The sequence below is a fragment of the Labrus mixtus genome, chromosome 4 (assembly GCF_963584025.1).
Source record: "Labrus mixtus chromosome 4, fLabMix1.1, whole genome shotgun sequence".
NCBI lineage: Eukaryota > Metazoa > Chordata > Actinopteri > Labriformes > Labridae > Labrus > Labrus mixtus.
This window is the reverse complement of record NC_083615.1, coordinates 22,048,733-22,069,130: the sequence shown is the minus strand read 5'-3', so window position 1 is coordinate 22,069,130 and position 20,398 is coordinate 22,048,733. Positions and strand designations below refer to the sequence as shown.

At 41.3% G+C, this 20,398-nt stretch overlaps 1 protein-coding gene across 1 annotated transcript in view; it reads left to right on the top strand.

Annotated features, from left to right (window-relative positions):
* cmip (c-Maf inducing protein) overlaps positions 1–18,436 on the top strand; it is a 41,970-nt gene extending 23,534 nt beyond the window's left edge. Inside the window, exons 4-21 of the mRNA XM_061036382.1 lie at positions 380–541; positions 1,213–1,254; positions 1,622–1,684; positions 1,803–1,883; positions 3,203–3,306; positions 3,592–3,696; positions 4,751–5,203; positions 6,661–6,726; positions 9,097–9,123; positions 9,221–9,269; positions 9,390–9,497; positions 9,609–9,725; positions 10,574–10,714; positions 12,867–12,914; positions 13,050–13,196; positions 13,299–13,404; positions 14,055–14,125; positions 14,426–18,436. Coding sequence (XP_060892365.1) covers positions 380–541; positions 1,213–1,254; positions 1,622–1,684; positions 1,803–1,883; positions 3,203–3,306; positions 3,592–3,696; positions 4,751–5,203; positions 6,661–6,726; positions 9,097–9,123; positions 9,221–9,269; positions 9,390–9,497; positions 9,609–9,725; positions 10,574–10,714; positions 12,867–12,914; positions 13,050–13,196; positions 13,299–13,404; positions 14,055–14,125; positions 14,426–14,479 — 1,944 coding nt within the window. The 3' untranslated portion in view covers positions 14,480–18,436. The remainder of the gene's footprint in view (positions 1–379; positions 542–1,212; positions 1,255–1,621; positions 1,685–1,802; positions 1,884–3,202; positions 3,307–3,591; positions 3,697–4,750; positions 5,204–6,660; positions 6,727–9,096; positions 9,124–9,220; positions 9,270–9,389; positions 9,498–9,608; positions 9,726–10,573; positions 10,715–12,866; positions 12,915–13,049; positions 13,197–13,298; positions 13,405–14,054; positions 14,126–14,425) is intronic.
* Positions 18,437–20,398: the final 1,962 nt, after the last annotated feature.

Here is a 20,398-nt window from a genome sequence, read left to right as displayed (position 1 = left end):
TAGAGCCCTGCGGTGCTCACTGAGCTAAATAAGGCTGCACAGGAAGTATGCCTGAGCTAGTTCAGAGTGCTACAGGTCATAGTTACTTCCTACTGTATGGTTAAGTATTTCTCCCAGTTATTTCCTCCATACAATACAATGATTCTTGGGGAAATAAACGAATAAGCTGCACATTTATACAAAAGGTGGTAAACTATACTCGGTTCTAAAGTGTTCTCTGCAACATTCAGAATGCATATTTTCCATGACAAACCACGTAGCAGTTGAGAGATAGTGATCTGAAACAAGAAAAATACTGTTGTGTTGAAGTGCTGGTCTACAGAACAATGAATGCAGTGGCTACAGAGACCATGACGTGACATTCATCTTTTTGCTACAGAAAAAGATTTACAAGTACCGCAAAGTCCTAAACAACCCGAGCCGCTGGGACGTGGTTCTGAAGGAGATCCGAGCGCTGGTAGACATGGCTCTGACCTCACCTCTTCAGGACGAGTCCATCCACCAGGCCCCGCTGCACATCATCTCCACCCTGCTGGCTGAGGTAGCAACACACTGAAAAGGTCACTACAGAGATAGAAATGTTTGTTCAGTGGTAAGATCCTTATATGAACCCAAATCTACCACTACACCACATGCTAGACAACACTGACAAAACCCAGCCATCTAACAATGTAGGAAATTGATTTTTTATTGCTACCACTTTTTTGATCAGGGTATATTGGGGGGTTATTATGCTCTATGAATAATATTGTTAAAGGCAGAAAAAGAAAACATTTCAAACTTCAAGTCACACAGTTTGTCCTTTTTAGTTTGAGTCAGAATCGCAGCCTTGTCTCCTCTGAGGATTCCGGAATTCCGGAATTCAGGAAAAAAGAAAAAACCCATCACTCGAGGATTGCCTCATGTAATTGCAGTTCTGACTCATGTCTGTACATCTCATTGTCATGTTTGGATATGTCTTTGTGTTTGCTCTGGTGCTGCTAAGACTTCATCTAACGCAACACATGCCAAGTGTAGGTGTTTGGATAGTGTTGATGTGGCACTGTGTAGTGACAACCAAACCAAACCTTAGTCTAATCCTATCTTGAACTAAACATGATACTTATCCTTAACCCTAAGTTAATCTACCATTGGCTTCCCCTTTTGTTATTGTTCTGTGATTACTGTTTGACTAAAACAAAGTCTTTGTATTCCTCTGTTTCTTCTCCTCAGAACTCTAATCTCAGCACTCAGGATCATGAGAACATCATTGTGGTGCGTATGAAGTTCACTCTCACTAAAATTGATTTCTGGTGTTGGGCTGGTTAATTATTAACACACGTGGATCTCGCCTCTTGTTGTTTTGGTCTTCAAACATGAGGAAAAAATAGATTCACCTCCTGTATTTGTTCACTTTGCACCTGTGTGTTTGTGTTTTATTGATCGTTTCTATCGATGACCATGTGGAAAACAGAAGAGTTCAATGCTGTAATGTTTGTGTAGCTCACCTGTGGGATTTTCTTTTTTTTTTTTTTACAACTCTCGCCTTCACCTGCCAGCCAACAGCTACAATGATGGCTCCCAGCCAGAGGAAATATAGAGATAAATATTCTTCTATCTGTGTGTGTTTGTGTGTATTTAGGCCATCGCTCCTCTCCTGGAAAACAACCACCCACCACCTGACCTGTGTGAGTTCTTCTGTAAGGTGAGTCCAAAAGCAGTCGTCATAAGTAGAACATCCCTGAACCTGAAGTTCTGTAGAAGTAGGTTAATGATCTTTCACATTTTAAAGTGCATATTGTTTGTGTCTGTGTGTGTTTCAGCACTGTCGGGAGCGCCCTCGGTCGATGGTTGTGATTGAAGTGTTCACTCCTGTGGTCCAGAGAATCCTCAAACATAACATGGTGAGAACTGCTGCACAGAGTGTTTGGTAGTAGTGATGGGAATCAAGTATCAGGTCTCATGGATGGCTGGTCACACACTTCCCTATTCCTCCTTTGATGCCTGGTGATTTTTATTTCAAATTTTTTGGCATTTCTCCCAAAACATCAGCTTGGACTTATTTAACCGAAAAGATCACGACGACCACTTTTTACAAACATAGATCATACACGATTTGTGACACAAATTCACTAAATAATAATAAGTTGTATAGGATAAAATGATACAGTGTAGCCTGCCAATAAATTCAACAAAGAACAAGGCGACACAGTGATCCCTAGTAATGTCTGCACCTCCGAGATGGTCCATGAGGCAGTGCTATGCGCTGACATTATTAGCAAGAATCAAAATCAGCCTTGAAATTACTCTCTTAAAATCCATGGGATATTTGAACAGGTCAAGTTTTGTGTTTGTCCGATATTGCTGCTGTTGTACGGGAAGTGATGATTGTTAGACCAATCAAATGATAACAGTGTGTCTAACTCCCCCCTTTAGGGTCGAATTGGTACGCTCAGCACCCCAACAGAAGGGTGGCAAAAAGAAGGATGGTATAGATTGGTTTTTGGTACCATTTCCAACTTTTGACAGTAGAAATGACAATACATGTGTTCGAAACTGAAATGAACTGGACTACTTGGTGGAAGTGGGGCTATAATGTCCTGGAAAAAGGACAGTGGCTTTTTCCAGTCCTTTTTCTTTTGAAGGGATATCTAAGCCATGCTATGTCTTTTTTTTTTTTTTACCTTTCCTTCTTTTTCTCTGGCTGAGAAAACAAAGCTATAAATAATCATTTGGCTAGTCTCCCATTGCTTTTCCCAATACAACAACTTACTACAATACAGTGGCTAGACAATCATTCTAGTTGTTTATTGATGAGAAATGTATCCTTTTGTATCCTTGTGCCATTTCTAATCTGATATCCAATTTTTACCATTTGCTTCAATTCAAAAGCTTGGTACATGTACTGTAGACTATTTGTCAGCCAAAAAGATTCCCTAAACTGTTAATTTGTCTGTGTCATCGTGTATCCTTCTATAAAGAGATAAAAGCAGAATACAGACGTTTATTAAATCTAATTAATTAGGTGTAACATTCACCTGAAGATATGATAAAGGGCTCTATTAGTGAGATATATTGTATCTCTAGTATCTCAATTCACTTTGTCAAACAAATAGCGGGGGTCAAACCTTCACATTCCGGGATGTAATCTTCTAGTTCAGGTCTTTTTTACTTTTTTGTTTTTTAATAATCTGTACTTGTTTTTTGTGTCTCTTTTTTTCAGGACTTTGGAAAGTGCCCTCGACTGCGTCTCTTTACTCAGGAGTACATCCTGGCTCTCAATGAGTTGAACGCTGGGATGGAGGTTGTCAAGAAGTTTGTTCACAGGTGAGAAACTGGAGAGTGATGTGGAAACATGTCCTATAAATTCTTCATTCCCTGTCTGATTAGATATAGACATATAATCATCATATCATTATGATAGCATTTTGTTCTCTTGGTTAAGAAGCATTATTTCTCACCAGCCTCTTTGCTGGCTAAAAAGCTAAATAACATGTTGCCTTAAGACAGACGCAGTACACAAAGCTGATGATTTTTTAGTGGCAGAAGCTGAACCTTCAGCAGACAGTTGGGATCAGATTTGTTTTTAACCTACACCTTTGTGTACTTCAGTATGCATGGACCGACTGGGCAGTGCCCCCACCCACGCGTCCTGCCAAACCTGGTGGCTGTGTGTCTCGCCGCCATTTATTCCTGTTACGAGGAGTTCATCAACAGGTCAGTCACACACACACACACAGACACACGTATGCAGCAACAATATTTACAATACTCTGCTGTTGTAGATGTGATGAAATTCTACGTGCTTATATATATATAATATATATATAAGCGACTTAGTTGTATAATGCAGATGTATTAATTGAAGCTTGTTCAAAGAGAATCCAGATCAGTTTTTGATTTTGATATCCTTTATTAATCCCCGATGGGAAATTCGAGTTTACACTTATTTTTGGGGACATGCGTCTCACGCACCTCTCCAGCTTCCAGACCAACTTCCATACTACTACTGCCATCCCATGAACATGATTACAGGCAGCGTAATGCCCCCGATACTGAATGATTCCTTCACAGAAAGGACTCCTCATTCCTGCCGTTTGCATAAAGATATTCCATGTGTTCCAAAAGAGTTATACTTTTCATTTTTGTTTCATTTGGGTGGGGTCCGGTGGACATTTTCACTTCAAATTAAAATAGCAAAATCGAACGTTTGGGAAGCTGATTTTGCTTGAAAAAAAAGACTCAATCCATGAATCAATAAATAATTTATGGCCTTTTATAGTACTTTTCTAGTTATGTGACTGCGCAAAGTGCTTTTTACATTGCAGGCCACACCCACCCACTCACACCACATTCACGCACTGATGGCAGAGGCTACTGTTTGTAAAGTATTCATCAGTATTAACTTATCCCATTCGTACACATCCTCGAGTTGCTGACGCAGCAGAGGGAGCTCCTGACTCTCTTTGGATGTTTTCCACAGAGATTTGGTGTTGACTGCAGATGAATGATGTAATGTATTTGAACTCATTACTGTCGTCTCCTTAGCTTCCCTCGCTCCAGAGAGGATCATTCTGAGCTCATTTTTCCAAAACTCCGGCACGCAAAGGAGCCGTCACTGTAGCAGCATCTCACCTGACTCAGTGCATCACACCTCCTTATTTTTGTGTCGGTCAACACGCTGCAATTTCTTTCCAGTTTTTTTTTCCACAATTAATGTCCCTGCATTGAGGTTACATGTGATTTAGTAACCCCTACTTCCTCCCTGCAGTCGGGACAACTCCCCCAGCCTGAAGGAGATCAGAAACGGCTGCCAGCAGCAGAACGACAGAAAGCCTCCGATGCCGCTCCGCCTGCTACGCCCAGAGCCCCCCACACCGCCTCCCACTACCCTCCTCCCCCTCTCTGCCAACCCAAGTCCTCCTCAGCCACCTCCTACCGCCCCCTCAAACTCTGTACCCTCCATCCCCATCTCCTCCCCGACACCCTCCCTGCCCCTCTCCCCTCCCCCCTCCGTCGTCAACTCCAGCGAGATCCTGGTGGAGCTGGAGAGAAACAACAACTCGGCCAACGCCAAGCGAAAGGGTGGGCCGTCGGGTGGAGACAGCGAACCCAACCTCATCGACTGTCTGCTGGTCAGCCCGGCCGTCAACACTCTGTCCATCCAGCTGCCAGCGCAGGCCGACCGCGTGCTGGGGTGCTTTGCCCTCATTCTCAAGATGCTGTGAGTTCACAAGAAAAGCTGTCAATTTGCAGAGTGTTCACCTTATGGGTGCACTTGTTTAACAATAGTCATATAAAGTAGAAGGATCTGTATGACTTTAAACTCTATATAAAGACATGAACGAGTGGCAGCATCATCCCAACTGTCTTTGTGCTAAGCTAGGCTAAACAGGTCCTTGACATACCTCTGAATCTAAAACCTAAACATTCACAACATTTATAAGTTCAATATGAACCTACAGTAGGTAAGACTTTAAACAAGGCTGTCAGAATGTCAAACTGTACCTTTAACTCATCTCTGTCAATGTTAGTGCTGCTAAACAGATTATTTGGCACAACACTGTCACCCCCTTAAACCATGATGGACTTTAATTGATGATATTTTTGAAATTGTACTTCTACATAAAGTTGTTGTCTTCAAAAATAAATGTCTTAGATGACACAAAAGAACTGATCATCTGAAGGGTTTCAGGCTTCAAACTGAGGGGTAGAAGGATATTCCAGACTGCAAACTGAGGCTGTATCCTAAAACAAATGGCTACCTCTGTAGGGAAACAAGCATGAAAATCAACATCTTACACTGTAAAGAATTGTGTCATTTGGACCCAGACAGTTGCCAAGAACGACTGCTAATTAAAGAGTCAGAGCAGAACCTCGTAAACATACTATTTGTGATTGACTACGGACATTGAACAGTATGATACAAAGACCTCAACATGGACAGATCCCCTCTACTTTATAGAAGTTGGTTACATTTAAAAAAAACATGGAGTAGGGGGGCACCGGTAGCTTAGTGGCCAGTGCAGGCGCACCCCATGTACAGAGGCTGTAGTCCTCCAAGCAGGCGGCCCAGGTTGGCTCCTTTCCGCAATTTCTAACTCTATCAACTGTTCTATCTCTAAATAATGGCAAACCCCCAAAATAAAATCCACAGGGAGTAGATTTCACATGTAAGGATCACACAGGCTTACCTCATACTGTTTCATAAACAGATATGAGACATTAAATACATGTTCGAGTTACATCTGATTGAAACGTCATGTCCTAGTTTGAAACAAGCAGCATTCAGTGAATGGGTTAAACCGTCCTTCATGAATGAATGTATGAGCGGCGGTGCTCATGTCACACAGTGTGAAAGTGGAGCAGCAGTTACGTGTGTCTGTCTGTGTGTGCGGTAACCACACAGAATGGCCTTAAAAGCAGTTGTGTCTGTGAGCTTGTAAAATTTGTAACAAAGGCACTGTGTTACTTAGCTAGCTGTAATTTGATGCTGCTCCAGTTTATGTTAAATCACCACCGCAGGTCCACGTCTTCTCATGCTGATCGTGTTTCGCTCATAGAAGCAACTCTTCCGTCTTTTTGTTCTCCAGCAACATTTATCCAGGCTACACCCTCCTGCCCACATTGTTGTGCTCGCTTTCTTAATCCCTGTTTTCTTTTTCTTGTCATGTCTCTCAGGTCAGACTACGATGACTGGAGACCTGCTCTGGCCAGCCTGCTGCAGCCCATTCCCTTTCCTAAAGAGTGAGTATTCTCACAGACATACCACAGCTCACCCTTGTATGTAGAATTGATCCAGTATTTTTTTTAAGTGATTCAGGTGACCCCCAAATTTGATGAATTTGGTTTCTACTTCAGGCCTTGGCTGCCAACATTTGCATTAGATAAAAGAGGAGTTGATAGAAACATCAGTCATCAAACGGGGTCTATTTTATATATCTATATTTAAGGTCAAAACATGTAGAAACAGGTTTTGGAATAGCTGAGCTGAGAGGTTGTGTCCTTCCAGGTAGGGAGCAGAGTGCGTATTCAGTGTTTGACAAAAAATAAGCAAAATAATAGATGAGCTGACAAATTAAGAACACACTGACTGACTTCAGATCTGTGTGTTTTACTCTCGTCTCATATGCACGGCTCAAATACACACCATCAGAAATGCTCCCACTCTCAAACACACACTGAGCATCACCAACAAACAGAGGCTAACTTAAAAGCTCAATCATAACAAATATTCCCTGTCAGCTGGCGGTCCTCTGCTATTTCCTGACAACGTTTCTCTTCTTCATATCTGTTGTGTTAGGAGGGGAAGAGACATCAAACAGGCATTCTTGTTGTCACTATGGTGCTTTCAGACGCTGTCTGACAGTTTGACCCAGTTGCAATAAGGAACCAGTACCAGTGTGTGCAGTCGTACGACCAAAACATCGTCCTCCACTGCACGACTCACGATGCACTATCGGGCTGATATTTGACACGGCTTCAAAATCAGCCATGTGGCTCAAAAATCGGCCTGAAATTGTACAGTGTATGTCCCGGCTTAATAGACATAGGCAACCATATTTGGACTTTGATGCCAAAATGTTCTTCATAGGGCTCCAAATATAACTTTCTCCCAAACCTAAGAACGTGGGACTTGATTGTGTCAAACCCATTAAAGAAACAAAACCCATACGGAAAGACCTCTGTGTTTGAGAAAAGCTGCTTTTCTCCACTACACATCCACCATATATTTGTTGCTCACATAAAATTGAAACAATAAGACAAAAATACCCAACAGAATCATAGTAATAGTTCATCAGATATCTTTGTATGTTGAATATTATAGTGCCTATTATTGTAAGGAATTACAATAGTAGTTGCTAAAAATGTAAAAGTAGCACCAGCAGTAGTTGTAGTTGTGCTTTGTTTATCTGGGGACAGTTTCAGTGTCTTCTGACAGTCGAAATAATGTTACAGAGTTTTTTTTTTTTCCTTTCCAAAATCGTCAGTGCAGCCAAAAAAAAAAAACCACAATGTAAACTGTTACAATAACCAGACACCAAATGCTTCATGTCACTTAGCATGTCGTCTTCCTCATCACTTGAGGGGGACGTGTTCATGTTTCCAGGAGGCTCCTGCTGGGGCCTCGCTGCTGACGTAAGGACTTATTGTGTCTAACCCATTAAAGAAACAAAACCCATACGGAAGCGGTGAGGTTCCTCCCCGTGCCTCCAGGGGGGCTCGACCTGGAGGGGGTGGCTCTTCTCCCCACAGAGAGCGTGCGTTAATTGGCTCTACGCAGCCCTGAGCCGTCTTTGTAATTGCCAGTCTGACCCTGAGCTTCATTAGCGTTGGCTGGTCGACCACTTGTTGTTACTCCAACACTGGGTCACACCTGTTGCTCACCTGCGCCACTGTTGCCTGGTTGAAGCCTTCAGGCGTCATTAGGAAAGGCGAAAATACTCCCCAGCACCCTGTAGCTGAGGATATAATGAGTGATGTCAGCGCGCACACAAACACACACACAAACACATTCTGTACACGTGTTAGCTGATCAGGAAAGTGCTTTAGAGCCTTTATACTACAACTTTTATAGCAAACAGGTATAGCCTCTTACAACTGCATGCCATAGTTACACATGTAACTAGCAAATATGCTAGCCTAGCTTAGCATAAGGACAGGCTCCAAAATTGTCCCTCCGACTCCTCTAAAGATCACTTATAATGTCTGTTTGCTTCAGCTGTATGAGGAAAAAAATGTTTACAAGGTTTACTTTGTTGGTTCTTACTGTTTCACACCAAGAAATAGTCCGTCACAAGCCCTTTTCTGACCGCCGTTTCTAGCCGTGAAATGTTTGCCACTGTGACGTTTCTACTTTAATCTGAATGTTGCAGAGGCGTAATGGGGACACGAAGTGATCTCACCTAACTCATTATCTTAGTTCTGTGTCATGACTAGCTTTGCATTCCCTTGCTGAATGAGCACAGAGAATATTAAATCAATTGATCACAACAGTACAAAAGGAGAACCCCCCAGAACAGAGAAGAATGCATTAACATCTATTTTCTTTACTGAGAGGTTTTTGTCTCTTCTGTTTCTGGTTGTTAAATCCCACGTGTCTTCCTCTCTCTCCAGGGCTCTTGCACATGCCAAATTCACAAAGTAAGTAAATCAAAATCGAACCCCTGCTCTTCACAGATGGAGTCTGGTTTGAAAAACAACCTGCTAATTATGTCTTAATGTCTTTCTGTCTAAACAGGGAACTGAAATATGTTATTCAGAGGTTTGCAGAGGATCCAAGGCAGGAGGTGAGTGTGTGTTTACACGTGATCTCATTTTTGACCTGTAGCAGCATGAGAGATTACACTGTGTTTTTTTTGTTGTTGTTGTAAAGAACCAAGAGCAAAGTCAGCTGTGTGTGTTTTCAGGTCCACTCCTGCCTGCTCAGTGTGCGTTCAGGTAAAGACGGCTGGTTCCAGCTCTACAGTCCAGGGGGCGTGGCCTGTGATGACGATGGAGAGCTGTTTGCCAGTATGGTGAGTGTGTGGACACACAGATACACATACACACTCACACAGTCAGCATGAACTGTGAATGTGCGCTGCTGTTACAACCCTTGACCCTGCCCTCCTCTTCCTCTCCTGCAGGTTCACATCTTGATGGGCTCGTGCTATAAGACGAAGAAGTTCCTGCTCTCTCTGGCTGAGAACAAGCTGGGTCCCTGCATGCTGCTGGCCCTGCGCGGGAACCAGACCATGGTGGAGGTTTGTGCGATTCTTTATTCTAGTATTATTAATTATTCTCTTTTATTCTTTATCACTTATTTGTACATTAACACATGGTACCTTGTCTTATGTCAGGCTTTTAGTTCTTCCACTTTTGAAAAATAAGTCAGTTCTTGTTGAGCAGAAGCATGAAATAATGTTGACCTAGAATTAATATAATGTAGCAATGGTTACAATGAGGGCTGTATAAACTATTATTTCCATGATTAATGTTCTGTGGTTATTTCACTTATTTACCCAATTAGAATTGACCTGCTTTAGGATTGATTCATCTAAAATCAGCTCGAATAAAAACTCTACTTTTTAGCAAAACAAAGTAAAGGCTGAGGCTCATTGATGATGTCATCATGTTAGGTCGAGCCGGGTGTCAAACTTGTAGAAACCTAGCTGCGGCAGCAAGTAGCCACAATACAGCAGCGGTCATAGTTGTTTCCATGGTTCTTTTTAAAATAATCTTAAATGTAAACCAAAATACAGAGGCTGTTACTTACATAGTTTAATTACATTTTAGTTCATACAGATTCTAGTGATAAGTCAGCAAGTAAGAAAAAAAAGTGTTTTGTAAATAGTGTGTAATGTAAGTGTGTTAAGTTTTCATGTTTTTAATGTTTTGGGCTCAATATGTGCTGTATGTTCAAACATTAAAAAAAATGTTTTAAATGAATTTATTGCACAATCTCATAACTTAAGTCACTTATTAACTTGTATTGCCTTAACTTTTACTGTAGTTTTGGTTATGCAGCTTCTTCTGATATAAAGCATTTGAAATCAGTTGTCGTGTGTGTGTGTGTGTGTGCGTGTGCGTGTGCGTGTGTGTGTGTACACAGATCCTGTGTCTGATGCTGGAGTACAACATCAGTGAGAACAAAGACACACAGCTGCAGATCATCTCCACGCTGGAGAGCACCCAGGTGGGACTGCGTATGTACGAACTGCTCTGTGACCGCCAGAGAGAGCTCAAAGAACTGGTGAGTTCATGCCCCAACACACACACACACACACACACACACACACACACACACACACACACACACACACACACACACACACACACACACACACACACACACACACACACACACACACACATACTGTATAAACACAAAGATTACTTTATAAGGTACACTCAGGCCTGAAGTTAACGTGATACTGAACTGTTTGGAATCCTGCAGTTCTTGCAGTTCTGAGCTGGGAACATCCCGTCCAGCTCAGCCCACACTTTTGTCGAGTTTAGCTCAGTGGACAGAAACCAAGTCACCAGTTTCTCATTATGAACAAATTCTTGTGTCCTCAGTGACGCATGTGATCTACTAGACTGTCCGCAATTCTAACATGCTGCTGTTGTTAAAGGCACAAAATGTTTTGGAGCTAAGCATGCATAAGATGGGATGAAAACAAAGGGCAACGAGGAACCCTGTGTACCAGGCACATAAAGAGAAAGTTTTCATTGTTCAAGGGAAAGAAGGGTTTTGATTGCAGCACATTTGTTGGTGGTAATTTCTTGATAAAATACCTGAGCTCCTTTTTCTCACATGCTGAAGCATCCTTGAAAGAGACACTGACATCTAATAAATTAAAGCTTAACAATGTAAGTCTATCTGGCTCAAGGAATGTAAAGTATTGTTCTTTTTTCTTTTCTTTTTTTTGTAACATCCCTTTAGATAGAACAAATATACACAATTAACATTAAAAAAACAGCGCTATTACAAAAGATTACAGACAGAAAGACGTTTGTTAAAACAGTCCAAAGCTACTAGTCAACACTGATATTTGACTTCCCCTTCTCCAAAGAAGATTTGAGGTTGGAAGAAAAAAAACTTAGCAAAACAGAAAAACAACACAGACCTGACTTGGGATCATGCAGGGTATCAGTCAGTTTACCATTTTATGAAGAGTTTTCATAGAATGAAGACACCACATGTCATACATACATGAGTTTTGCAGGAAGGTCTAATTAAGGAATCTTAAATCCAGCTCTGCTGAAGTGCATCAGTTCCATCTTTGCAATAAAGGGCATTTTTTTGTATTGAGTTTTTTTTAGCATGAAAAGAAGAACCCTCTATTCAGTTTTACCCAGTAAACGTACAGAGGCAAAGATTCAAATGAGAGTACATTTATACCAACACCCTCACCCACTTCCTCCTTTAACGCTTGTAATGGGCCATTCAACAGCAGTTTGAATCTGCCAATAAAAATTTCTTTGAGACATGGACGCTCCAATTATTTACTTGGTCAATTATTTCTGACATGAATGACCTGAAGCAGCCACATCCGTCTCCAGCGTTGGAGAGTGAGAATGTACCTGAGATCATTTAGTGGTGTGCGCGGTTAAGATGAGAGCGGTAACAAGAGTCTGGCGCTCTCAGCTCAGTCTGCATGCTCCACACTCTGAGTCACCATCCACTCGACCGTCTGCAGATCTGAGCTGTTCATCTATATGGCTGTCTGTCCACCCACTGACTCACCATTCATACACTTACACATAAACCAGAAATGATTAAAGTCACTCCACCATGTACAGAAATATGTTTGGAATTAATTTATTCTAACAGTAAGTCCGGTTCAGAATGTAATTATTTTCTAGCTGGATACCCTTTCATTCCTATGTATGTACAGAAATGAGACGTATACAGCACTTACACTGGAACTCTATCTAATCTGTATGTTTTACAATTAAAGCTAAATGTGGAAGTAATTATATGTTTTAATATAATGGTACTTAAAGTAATCACATGACCTCAATTCACCAATCAGAGTGATATTAGAGGTGAAACTATTTCCTTTTTTTTGTCTGATTTAAATCTTCTCTGCTGTATCAAATGATTTTATGAATGCAGGGAATTAAGTCAACAACTCGACAGGGGAAATAAAAGTGTTTCCGTGCTTTCTATCATGTTATTCTTGATCTGAACTTTGTGAGAGAGTTCATGTAAATACAAATAAGACATGCTTTTAACTAGTTTCTTTCAATTAAAGAGTGTTCTGTGTTAGATCTCACATGTTCCACTTCCACCACCGTTTGCAGCTGCTCACACACGCCATCTACTGTCTGTAAAGGTTTCTGCCAGGCTTTGAGCTCAGACGCCATCTTTTTTTTTTGTGTGTCTGTTTTCTCTTCAGCAAAGGAAAGGCGGCCCCACCCGACTCACTCTGCCCTCAAAGTCCACGGTGAGATTAAGATGATGCTTTCACTGACACACATATAAGGAGTTTTAATGTTTCCCGTCCTCAGTTATAAAAAGTATGTTTAAAAAAAAAAAAAACTGTGTCAGTACTGAATCCTTTATTCCCATCATGCCTTAGGATGCCGACCTGGCCCGCCTGTTGAGTTCAGGTTCTTTTGGGAACTTGGAGAACCTGAGCCTGGCCTTCACCAACGTCACCAGTGCCTGTGCCGAGCAGCTCATCAAGCTGCCTTCACTGAAACAGCTCAACCTCTGGTCCACACAGGTACACACTTACGAACACACACTAGTGATGGGTAAACGTCGTCTCATGAATCGTTATGGCTAATGTGGCTAATGTTTGTGACTCTTTTTTTTCTTCCTTCAGTTTGGAGATGCAGGGTTGAGGTTGTTATCGGAGCATCTGGCCTGTCTGCAGGTTTTGAACCTGTGTGAGACTCCCGTCACTGATGCTGGTCTGCTGGCTCTCAGCTGTAAGAAAACACACTCATAACAATCCCTTTCCCTGGGTTCTTTCGAAATCAGTTTTTTATTGAGGATTCACGTTGGGCCGGTCAAACAAAAACAAAGATCGATAACTTCGATCTCTCTGTGTAAAGTGTCCTGAGATAACTTGTGTTATGATTTGGCTTCTGTTTGATGGAGATACTGAGGATTATTAGAACGTGTTAGATGGCTTGAAGATTCTTCTTCTTAATTAGAAGTCACAGCAGATAAGGGAAAAGAGTGGACCGGCCCCCTATTTGTCATAACCTGGCTCATGTGTGGAATAATGAAGTGTGGCATGTTGTGAAGCAAAACTGAACAAAGACCGAAAGGTCTTACGTGATCATCATACGTGATGGTTGGGATGAGTACAGGTGGAATGAGAGAGAGAGAAGCAGAGCCACACTGGGGTTTGGGCTTTTATGCCCTGAGAGTAACAGGCCCAGGTGCTCTGAATCTAGCTTGCTGATTCCTCTAGGAACAAGTAAGGTAAACATATAATTAACTGACGGTTAAATGTAAGGCAGTGACCGTCACAAGGTGTTATTGTAACAAGCTTAGAGTCAAAATGTCAGCTAATTATTATTATTATTGTGTGCGCTAGTTGTGGCTAATTGTCTTTGCTTGTCGTTTTCAGCCATGAAGAGTCTTTGCAGTCTGAATATGAACAGTACCAAGCTCACAGCGGACACCTACGAGGACCTCAAGGTAAAACTGCAGGGCCATTCCTCTCAACATTTAGATAAATATGAAATCAATATTATGAAAACAAATGTTGCACCGTCTTCTCTCAGTTTAAATCCAACAATCTGAATTCTAGTTCAGTTTTTCGGCTGAATTTGAGTTTTTGAATATGCCTTAAAGCGGATGCTTAAGCGTATGGCTCTCCCTGATTTCTGACTCTATCCACCGTCCTATCTCTAGAATTAAAACATGAAACTTAGGATAGAAATGATAAGCTAACCTTCATGTTTCAATGTGCTGATGTGGTGTGTGTTTTCTTTGCAGGCCAAACTGCCCAACCTGAAGGATGTTGATGTTCGATACACGGAGGCCTGGTGATCAAACATGCACACACACCTCTTATACATATCGGGACACACATACAAAAAAAAAAACAACATATGCATACAATGCAGCCAGCCTCATATACATGACATCGCCACCAAAAGTAGACCAAGAACTGATTTAACTGCGTCGAAGGACCGCCTGATGTAACCAGAACATCTCTAACACTGAGACCTCATCAGACGTCATCACCAACCCCCTGTAATGACATCATCACCAGGAAGGAATCAGCGACACAGTCACCTTTTTTCTAAATGAGAGATCTCTCCTGACCTTTGCTCCCCTTACTTCTGTCACAGATGTTCAAGGACCTACTTTTTACTGAGATGAATAGAGAACATGCAAGGACCCACTCTATTGTGACATAAGGGACCCTTATTTATCTATGTCTGCTGTCCTTTGCCCTGTCCTTTATAAATGGTTTCTCAGTTTTCATATTCTAAGTCCACTCTCTCACGAGTTTGCCCTCCCACCTCTGAGTTCACTCAGACAGTGACAGTTCACTCAGAGCCCTCTCTTTCACTCTCCTGTCCCTGTGATGAAGGCTGGATACAACAGCTCACATTCCAGTTTGTCTCTGATCAAAATGTAGCTTTCAAAAAAAAAAGGGACACGTTTAGCTGTTAATCACTTAACTCTTTTTCTGTTTCAAATATCAAATATTTCATTGGGAATAATGAGGTCCTACCTCCATGAAAAGAAGAGTTGTGCCTAACCCTCATTATTGAGAAAAAAAAAAAGAGAAAAAAAAAAGAAGGTTTTTATCAACTTGAATGAACATATTTTTCCAGATATCTGTGCTTTCATATAATGTGTGTTTCTATGTCAAACAGATATGAAGATAAAATCCCAGTGATGAGATTTCACAACCCTTTCAGGAGCTCAGCAGGAAAGTTGAACAGCAAAATGTGTTCTTTAGTTTTCAGTGAACATGATCTTGTAATACTATTTAATAGGACAGTTGTGTAGCATTAGCTGGGCGGTCTGGGACTGCCTGATATTTATAATTTATGTCTTTTAAACCCCCTTACTCTTGTCCTCTGGCTAAAGTCCTGACAGTAATGAAGAACACAGGTCTTTGTTTTTCTAACAACACAAGAAGCCACTAAAAAAAAAAAAAAAGGCCGCCTGTACATACATGGATCTTTGTGCACCATGCCACGGTGGCAACAGTGACCTGCAAAGTGAATTGCAGCAATTCTAAAGTGGACCTGCAAACAAGACCCATCACCAGCTGAGAGGTGCATATTTTCATATCCTCAGCAGAGGGTTTTATTTTTTTGTTGGATCTGTTTTTGGAAAGAAGATAGGACACTTGCCAAACATCGTCGTTTTTGTTTTGTACACTTGTTTTACGAGGCCAACGTGAGCACAGTTTTGGTACTGATTGGAGGAAACCCCACGTGACCTGTCTGTGGAGAGAGACACTGATACTGTAAGGATCCTATCTCTGACCTGCTGAGGTCATAGGCTCGGTGCCTCTAGTCGAACTGTGGATGAATCAACTTTTTTTAATCTGTCGCCACACCTGTTTTTAAGAGTTCTGCTGTATACAGATTAACGCCATAAAAAACATGGGTGACATTCTTAGGCTGTATGGATGAATAATCCTCATCAAATTAATGTACATATTAGATCACAGTGGCGATAAAGGGACAAAAGATTGGAAAAAAAGGCACACGTCGCCCATATTTGCCCGTCTACATTCCCTCAAACTGTTGCTTATTTGTTATGGCAACATTTCATCTGATGTGGTAACTGCCCTGACACACTGCAAGACTGTCAGACCTCTTTTCCCCTCTCTGTTAAGATGTGGTTTGGGTTTGTTCGTCTTGTGTCAGAGGCCCTTTAGAAAACACAAGACAAGTCCACCCTTTTCTCCAGTCAGCCTTGCTCTGACTGTATCCATCCATTTTTTTATTTTTTTATTTGTGTCCAGATAGCCCTGGATGTTTGTTGAATCGAGGCAGAAGCTGCAGCAGAAGACAGGATGCCGTCCGCTATGAGACCCTTTGTTTCCTATTTATTGGGTGCCATGACAGTTTTCTGTTTGGGCTGTGGACTCGGTTCGTATACGGCCATCATTGGGTCTGACTTTAGGACCTTGTGCTCTCTTTCATATCCTGTATGATGTATATACAAGTGTATATAGCTGTCTCCTCCCTCCTACCTTTGAACCATTTTTGAATCCTTACGCCCTTTTCTGTATTTTCTCTCAGTTCCCCCTTATCGGCAGGCTGGTGTTGCCTTCATCTTACAGTAATGTGTGTGTGTGTGTGTGTGTGTGTGTGTGTTGTTGTTTTGATTTATCTTTTTCCCACACAAAGTGCACTGTAATCTGACAAAGTGTGTTTTCATTATTCTGATTAAGTTCCTTTCATTTGATCGCTTTAAACATGTGTTTCTTTGTTTTTCTTTGTTTTATTTTTTTTTGGCATGTACATGTGGCTGCGTCATGTTTTTTTGTAACTTTGTTTTATAAAAGGTTTGAAATTTGATAAGGGGTTTGATCACTATCGCATGAGGTTAAGGACTGAATTGACAAGATCCCATTCAACTTTTGTCTGATTGGTTGTTGCCAGAATCTATCAGTGAGCCTTGGGAGGTCCTATTGGACGAGGCTGTTAGGAGCTGATCGATAACGATTCTGTAAAAAGGCCAGTTCCAGTGCTGGTTCTTTCAACTAAAGCTGCCCTATCTGGGATTTAAGCATTTAGGACTGACCCGTTTCCATTTGAGAAAATGCAAACATTTCATATTTCCTCAAGGATTGTTGTTCCAACGCTGCCAGATAATCAGAACAGAGCTGAACCAACCCGACTGGCCTTTATCATTTTGTTTCATCCCTGATGTTTACCTTTTGTTTTTCAATTTGAGGAACACGTTACCTCTTTACTGAGGGAGTCAGATGAAAAGATTGATATCGTTGTATTGTCCATGTGTTTTAAATGAAGCTAAACTTAGCTTAGCTTAACACGAAGCCCAGAAACTAGGGGCTTGTCTGATGCTTTCCTGAGGTCAAGAGAGACCTTCCTACACATATCACTTATAACAACATTATATATCATTTGTTTAGATTAAAAAAAAACAATTTGTTATGACAGCAAGACTTCAGTTTGTCAGTTCTTGCCTTGAAATATAGCCACGCCAATGAGTGACTCTGTTTCAAGTCTTTATGCTAAGCTAAGCTAACTAGCTTGCTAAAGCTTCAAACTTGATGAACAGGCATTGGAGTGATATCAATCTTCTCATAAAACTCAGCATTAAAGCACATGTTTCCCAAAATTCAATCTATAAATTCTCATAAGATAATTGGTAAGTCTTGGGGATCAGCCGTCCTTGAACTCATCCCCCAGTCGAATGCCATGTTGAGCTGCCACTCACCCAGCCATGGGCCAGCGCGTTGAGGTTCTGATGGAAGGTGTTTGTCTAACTGTGGAAAATGTTAATGGTTGAATAGAAGCACCTCCTCTTTTCTGTCATGTCTCCGTATCCTGTGGAGCTCACTGTGCTTTGCTTTCTATCCTGACTCCTCCCTCTTGTCTTGAATCTTTCTGATGTTTTTTTTTTATCCCACACAAACTGTAAAGAGTTTCTACCGTGTCCCAGTCATGTAGAGCCGTGGTCGAGTCTTAACAGTTGTTATGGAAGGAAAAGGGTCAGATGCAGCACAACCTGACATATCTGACAGACTGAAAACAAAAAATCGATTTCCCATAAGTCCTTGTTCAATCTGTTTTGGCAGCTGGGAAAGGGGCACCCCATCATGTTACTCTCTCTTTTTCAGTCCTTTTCTGCATTGATCTGCTTCTCCTGCTGGATTATTATTATTGCTGCTGCTGCTGCTCTGTGGCTGTTGTAATAAAAATACAAAAGATCTTCAACAGGAAAATAACAACTATGATGTGAAATAATTTCAATTAAAAATAAACTGTCTGTGAATATGTTTCAGCTGTGTGTGGCAAGTGTTCTTTTTGATTCTCTTTACATGACACATTTCTTTGTAAGCAGTTATCAGTCATTTGTAATCACAATCACAGTTTTGAATCATGTCTGCTCTGTTGGATAAACACTTCAGATGGTAAAAGAAAACTAAATACATCTTATTTTTTAACCATTGTTTTGACCCTTTCTATGACATTTAACTTACCCTACCTTAAAATAGTTTATTCAGAGGCGATCACATAGTGCAATAACTTTCAACAGGGAGAATAGCGTCTTTCCTGTTGTCACAGAGCGCCCTGGTCGACTGCTTTCAGCACTGTGTAACTCTGGCAGCAGGCCGTGGTCATCTTGGGAGAAGTGCGTACAGCTTAACTGCACTAGTTAGGACGCCAGCCTTTGGCTAAATAGAGACCAGTAAGCCTATCTTGGTACTGTTTGATACAACGTCTGAGGCTAAAGTGACAAATGAAGCTCAAAAAGAAAAGAGAATCACCAAGCAAGAAGCCGGACTAGAGTACATTTTGGACCTTGTCAGCTGACATGGTTCTTTGGCTTCTCATAACATCATTGTCCACGTTTTGCCGAGCAGAGACCATCCTTGTCCCATATCAAATAATGCTCCCTGTAAATAAACACTTTAAATCTGTAAAAGGGGAAACAACTAGCACAGTTAATTGTGAAAAACTGCTGAATGAATGAATGAATGAATGAATGATTAACCAGTGGTTAACTACAACTTGGATCCTGATTTATGCCTCCAGTGACTGTGCAGTTTGTGTATGAATAGTTCATACTGATGGTCACTTTACATAGCAACCTCTGCCTCTGTCATTGTGTGAATTGGTACGTGTCACCTGTGGTGTAAAAGACTAGAAGATATACTACCATACAAGCTCAAGTCCATTTACCATATACTATTTTCCATCTTAAGTCAGGACTATATATGCCTTATATAAAGCTGTTATGCATTAGATTTACAGCCCAGCAGTACCTTTAAACTTGCAAAATCTCAGATATCTACTAAAGGAAACAGAAAAAACACAATATCATGTGAAAATATTTATTTAATGCAGTGTTCTTCAAACATGTTAAAGGCAGGGTTGGTCATTTTTCTCTGGATTCACTTTTTAAGATTTTGGTTGAATTTTCTTTAGGTCCTGACAGACATTAATAACTCATGTTCTCTGAAAAAGGAACAAAGAAAATCTGTCACCTGTAGCAGTTGTAAGCATGTAAAGGTAGGTACCAATTTGATGAACCAATCACGCCTCCCTGTGTCCCTGCTCGTTCTCTACCCCTTGTGTGCACTATAGCCCACACTCGATGACGGAGTGTATACTGTGAGTTAACTTGAATGAGACGTCGTAATTTCTACACAATGCAAGTGATGAGCTGAGGTCCACTTCTGGAGCAACGGCGTTCGTGCATGTAAGTGAGGGGGCGTGGCTTTTGAGGGAGCAGAGAGGGGAGGGGGTGGGTGTTGACGGAGCACTGAGGGAATGCTACTTTCAAAATCATGCTAGTTTTGGAAAATTACCAACCCTGCCTTTAACATACTCTGCCTAATATAAATTTATCAAAGACACTGGCTGTATCAAAAAAAAGCAGGATAATGACCTGAGAGGAATGACTTGTATGGTTTAAAGCCTTATTGGTTTCCCATCCTGGGGTCCTTGCCACTGTAGGAAGGGTGGGGTCCAAAGATCTAAGGGGGGTGCAAGGTTGTGTCTGCTCTGAGGTATTCACATTTAAATGAGCATATTTTCACTAAAATCGTGAGAACAAACTTAATGAATCTTTTATACAAAAGTCTTTCAGTAACCTTGTGTGTGTAGGCCTATCACTGACATAAATAGAACTTTTAGAATGCATCTTTTTTTTTGGTCCAGGTGAGATTGGGAGTTGTCTTAAATACAAGCAGAGGGGGTCTACAAGGAAAAAGGGTCGGGAGCCACTGGTTCAATGCAC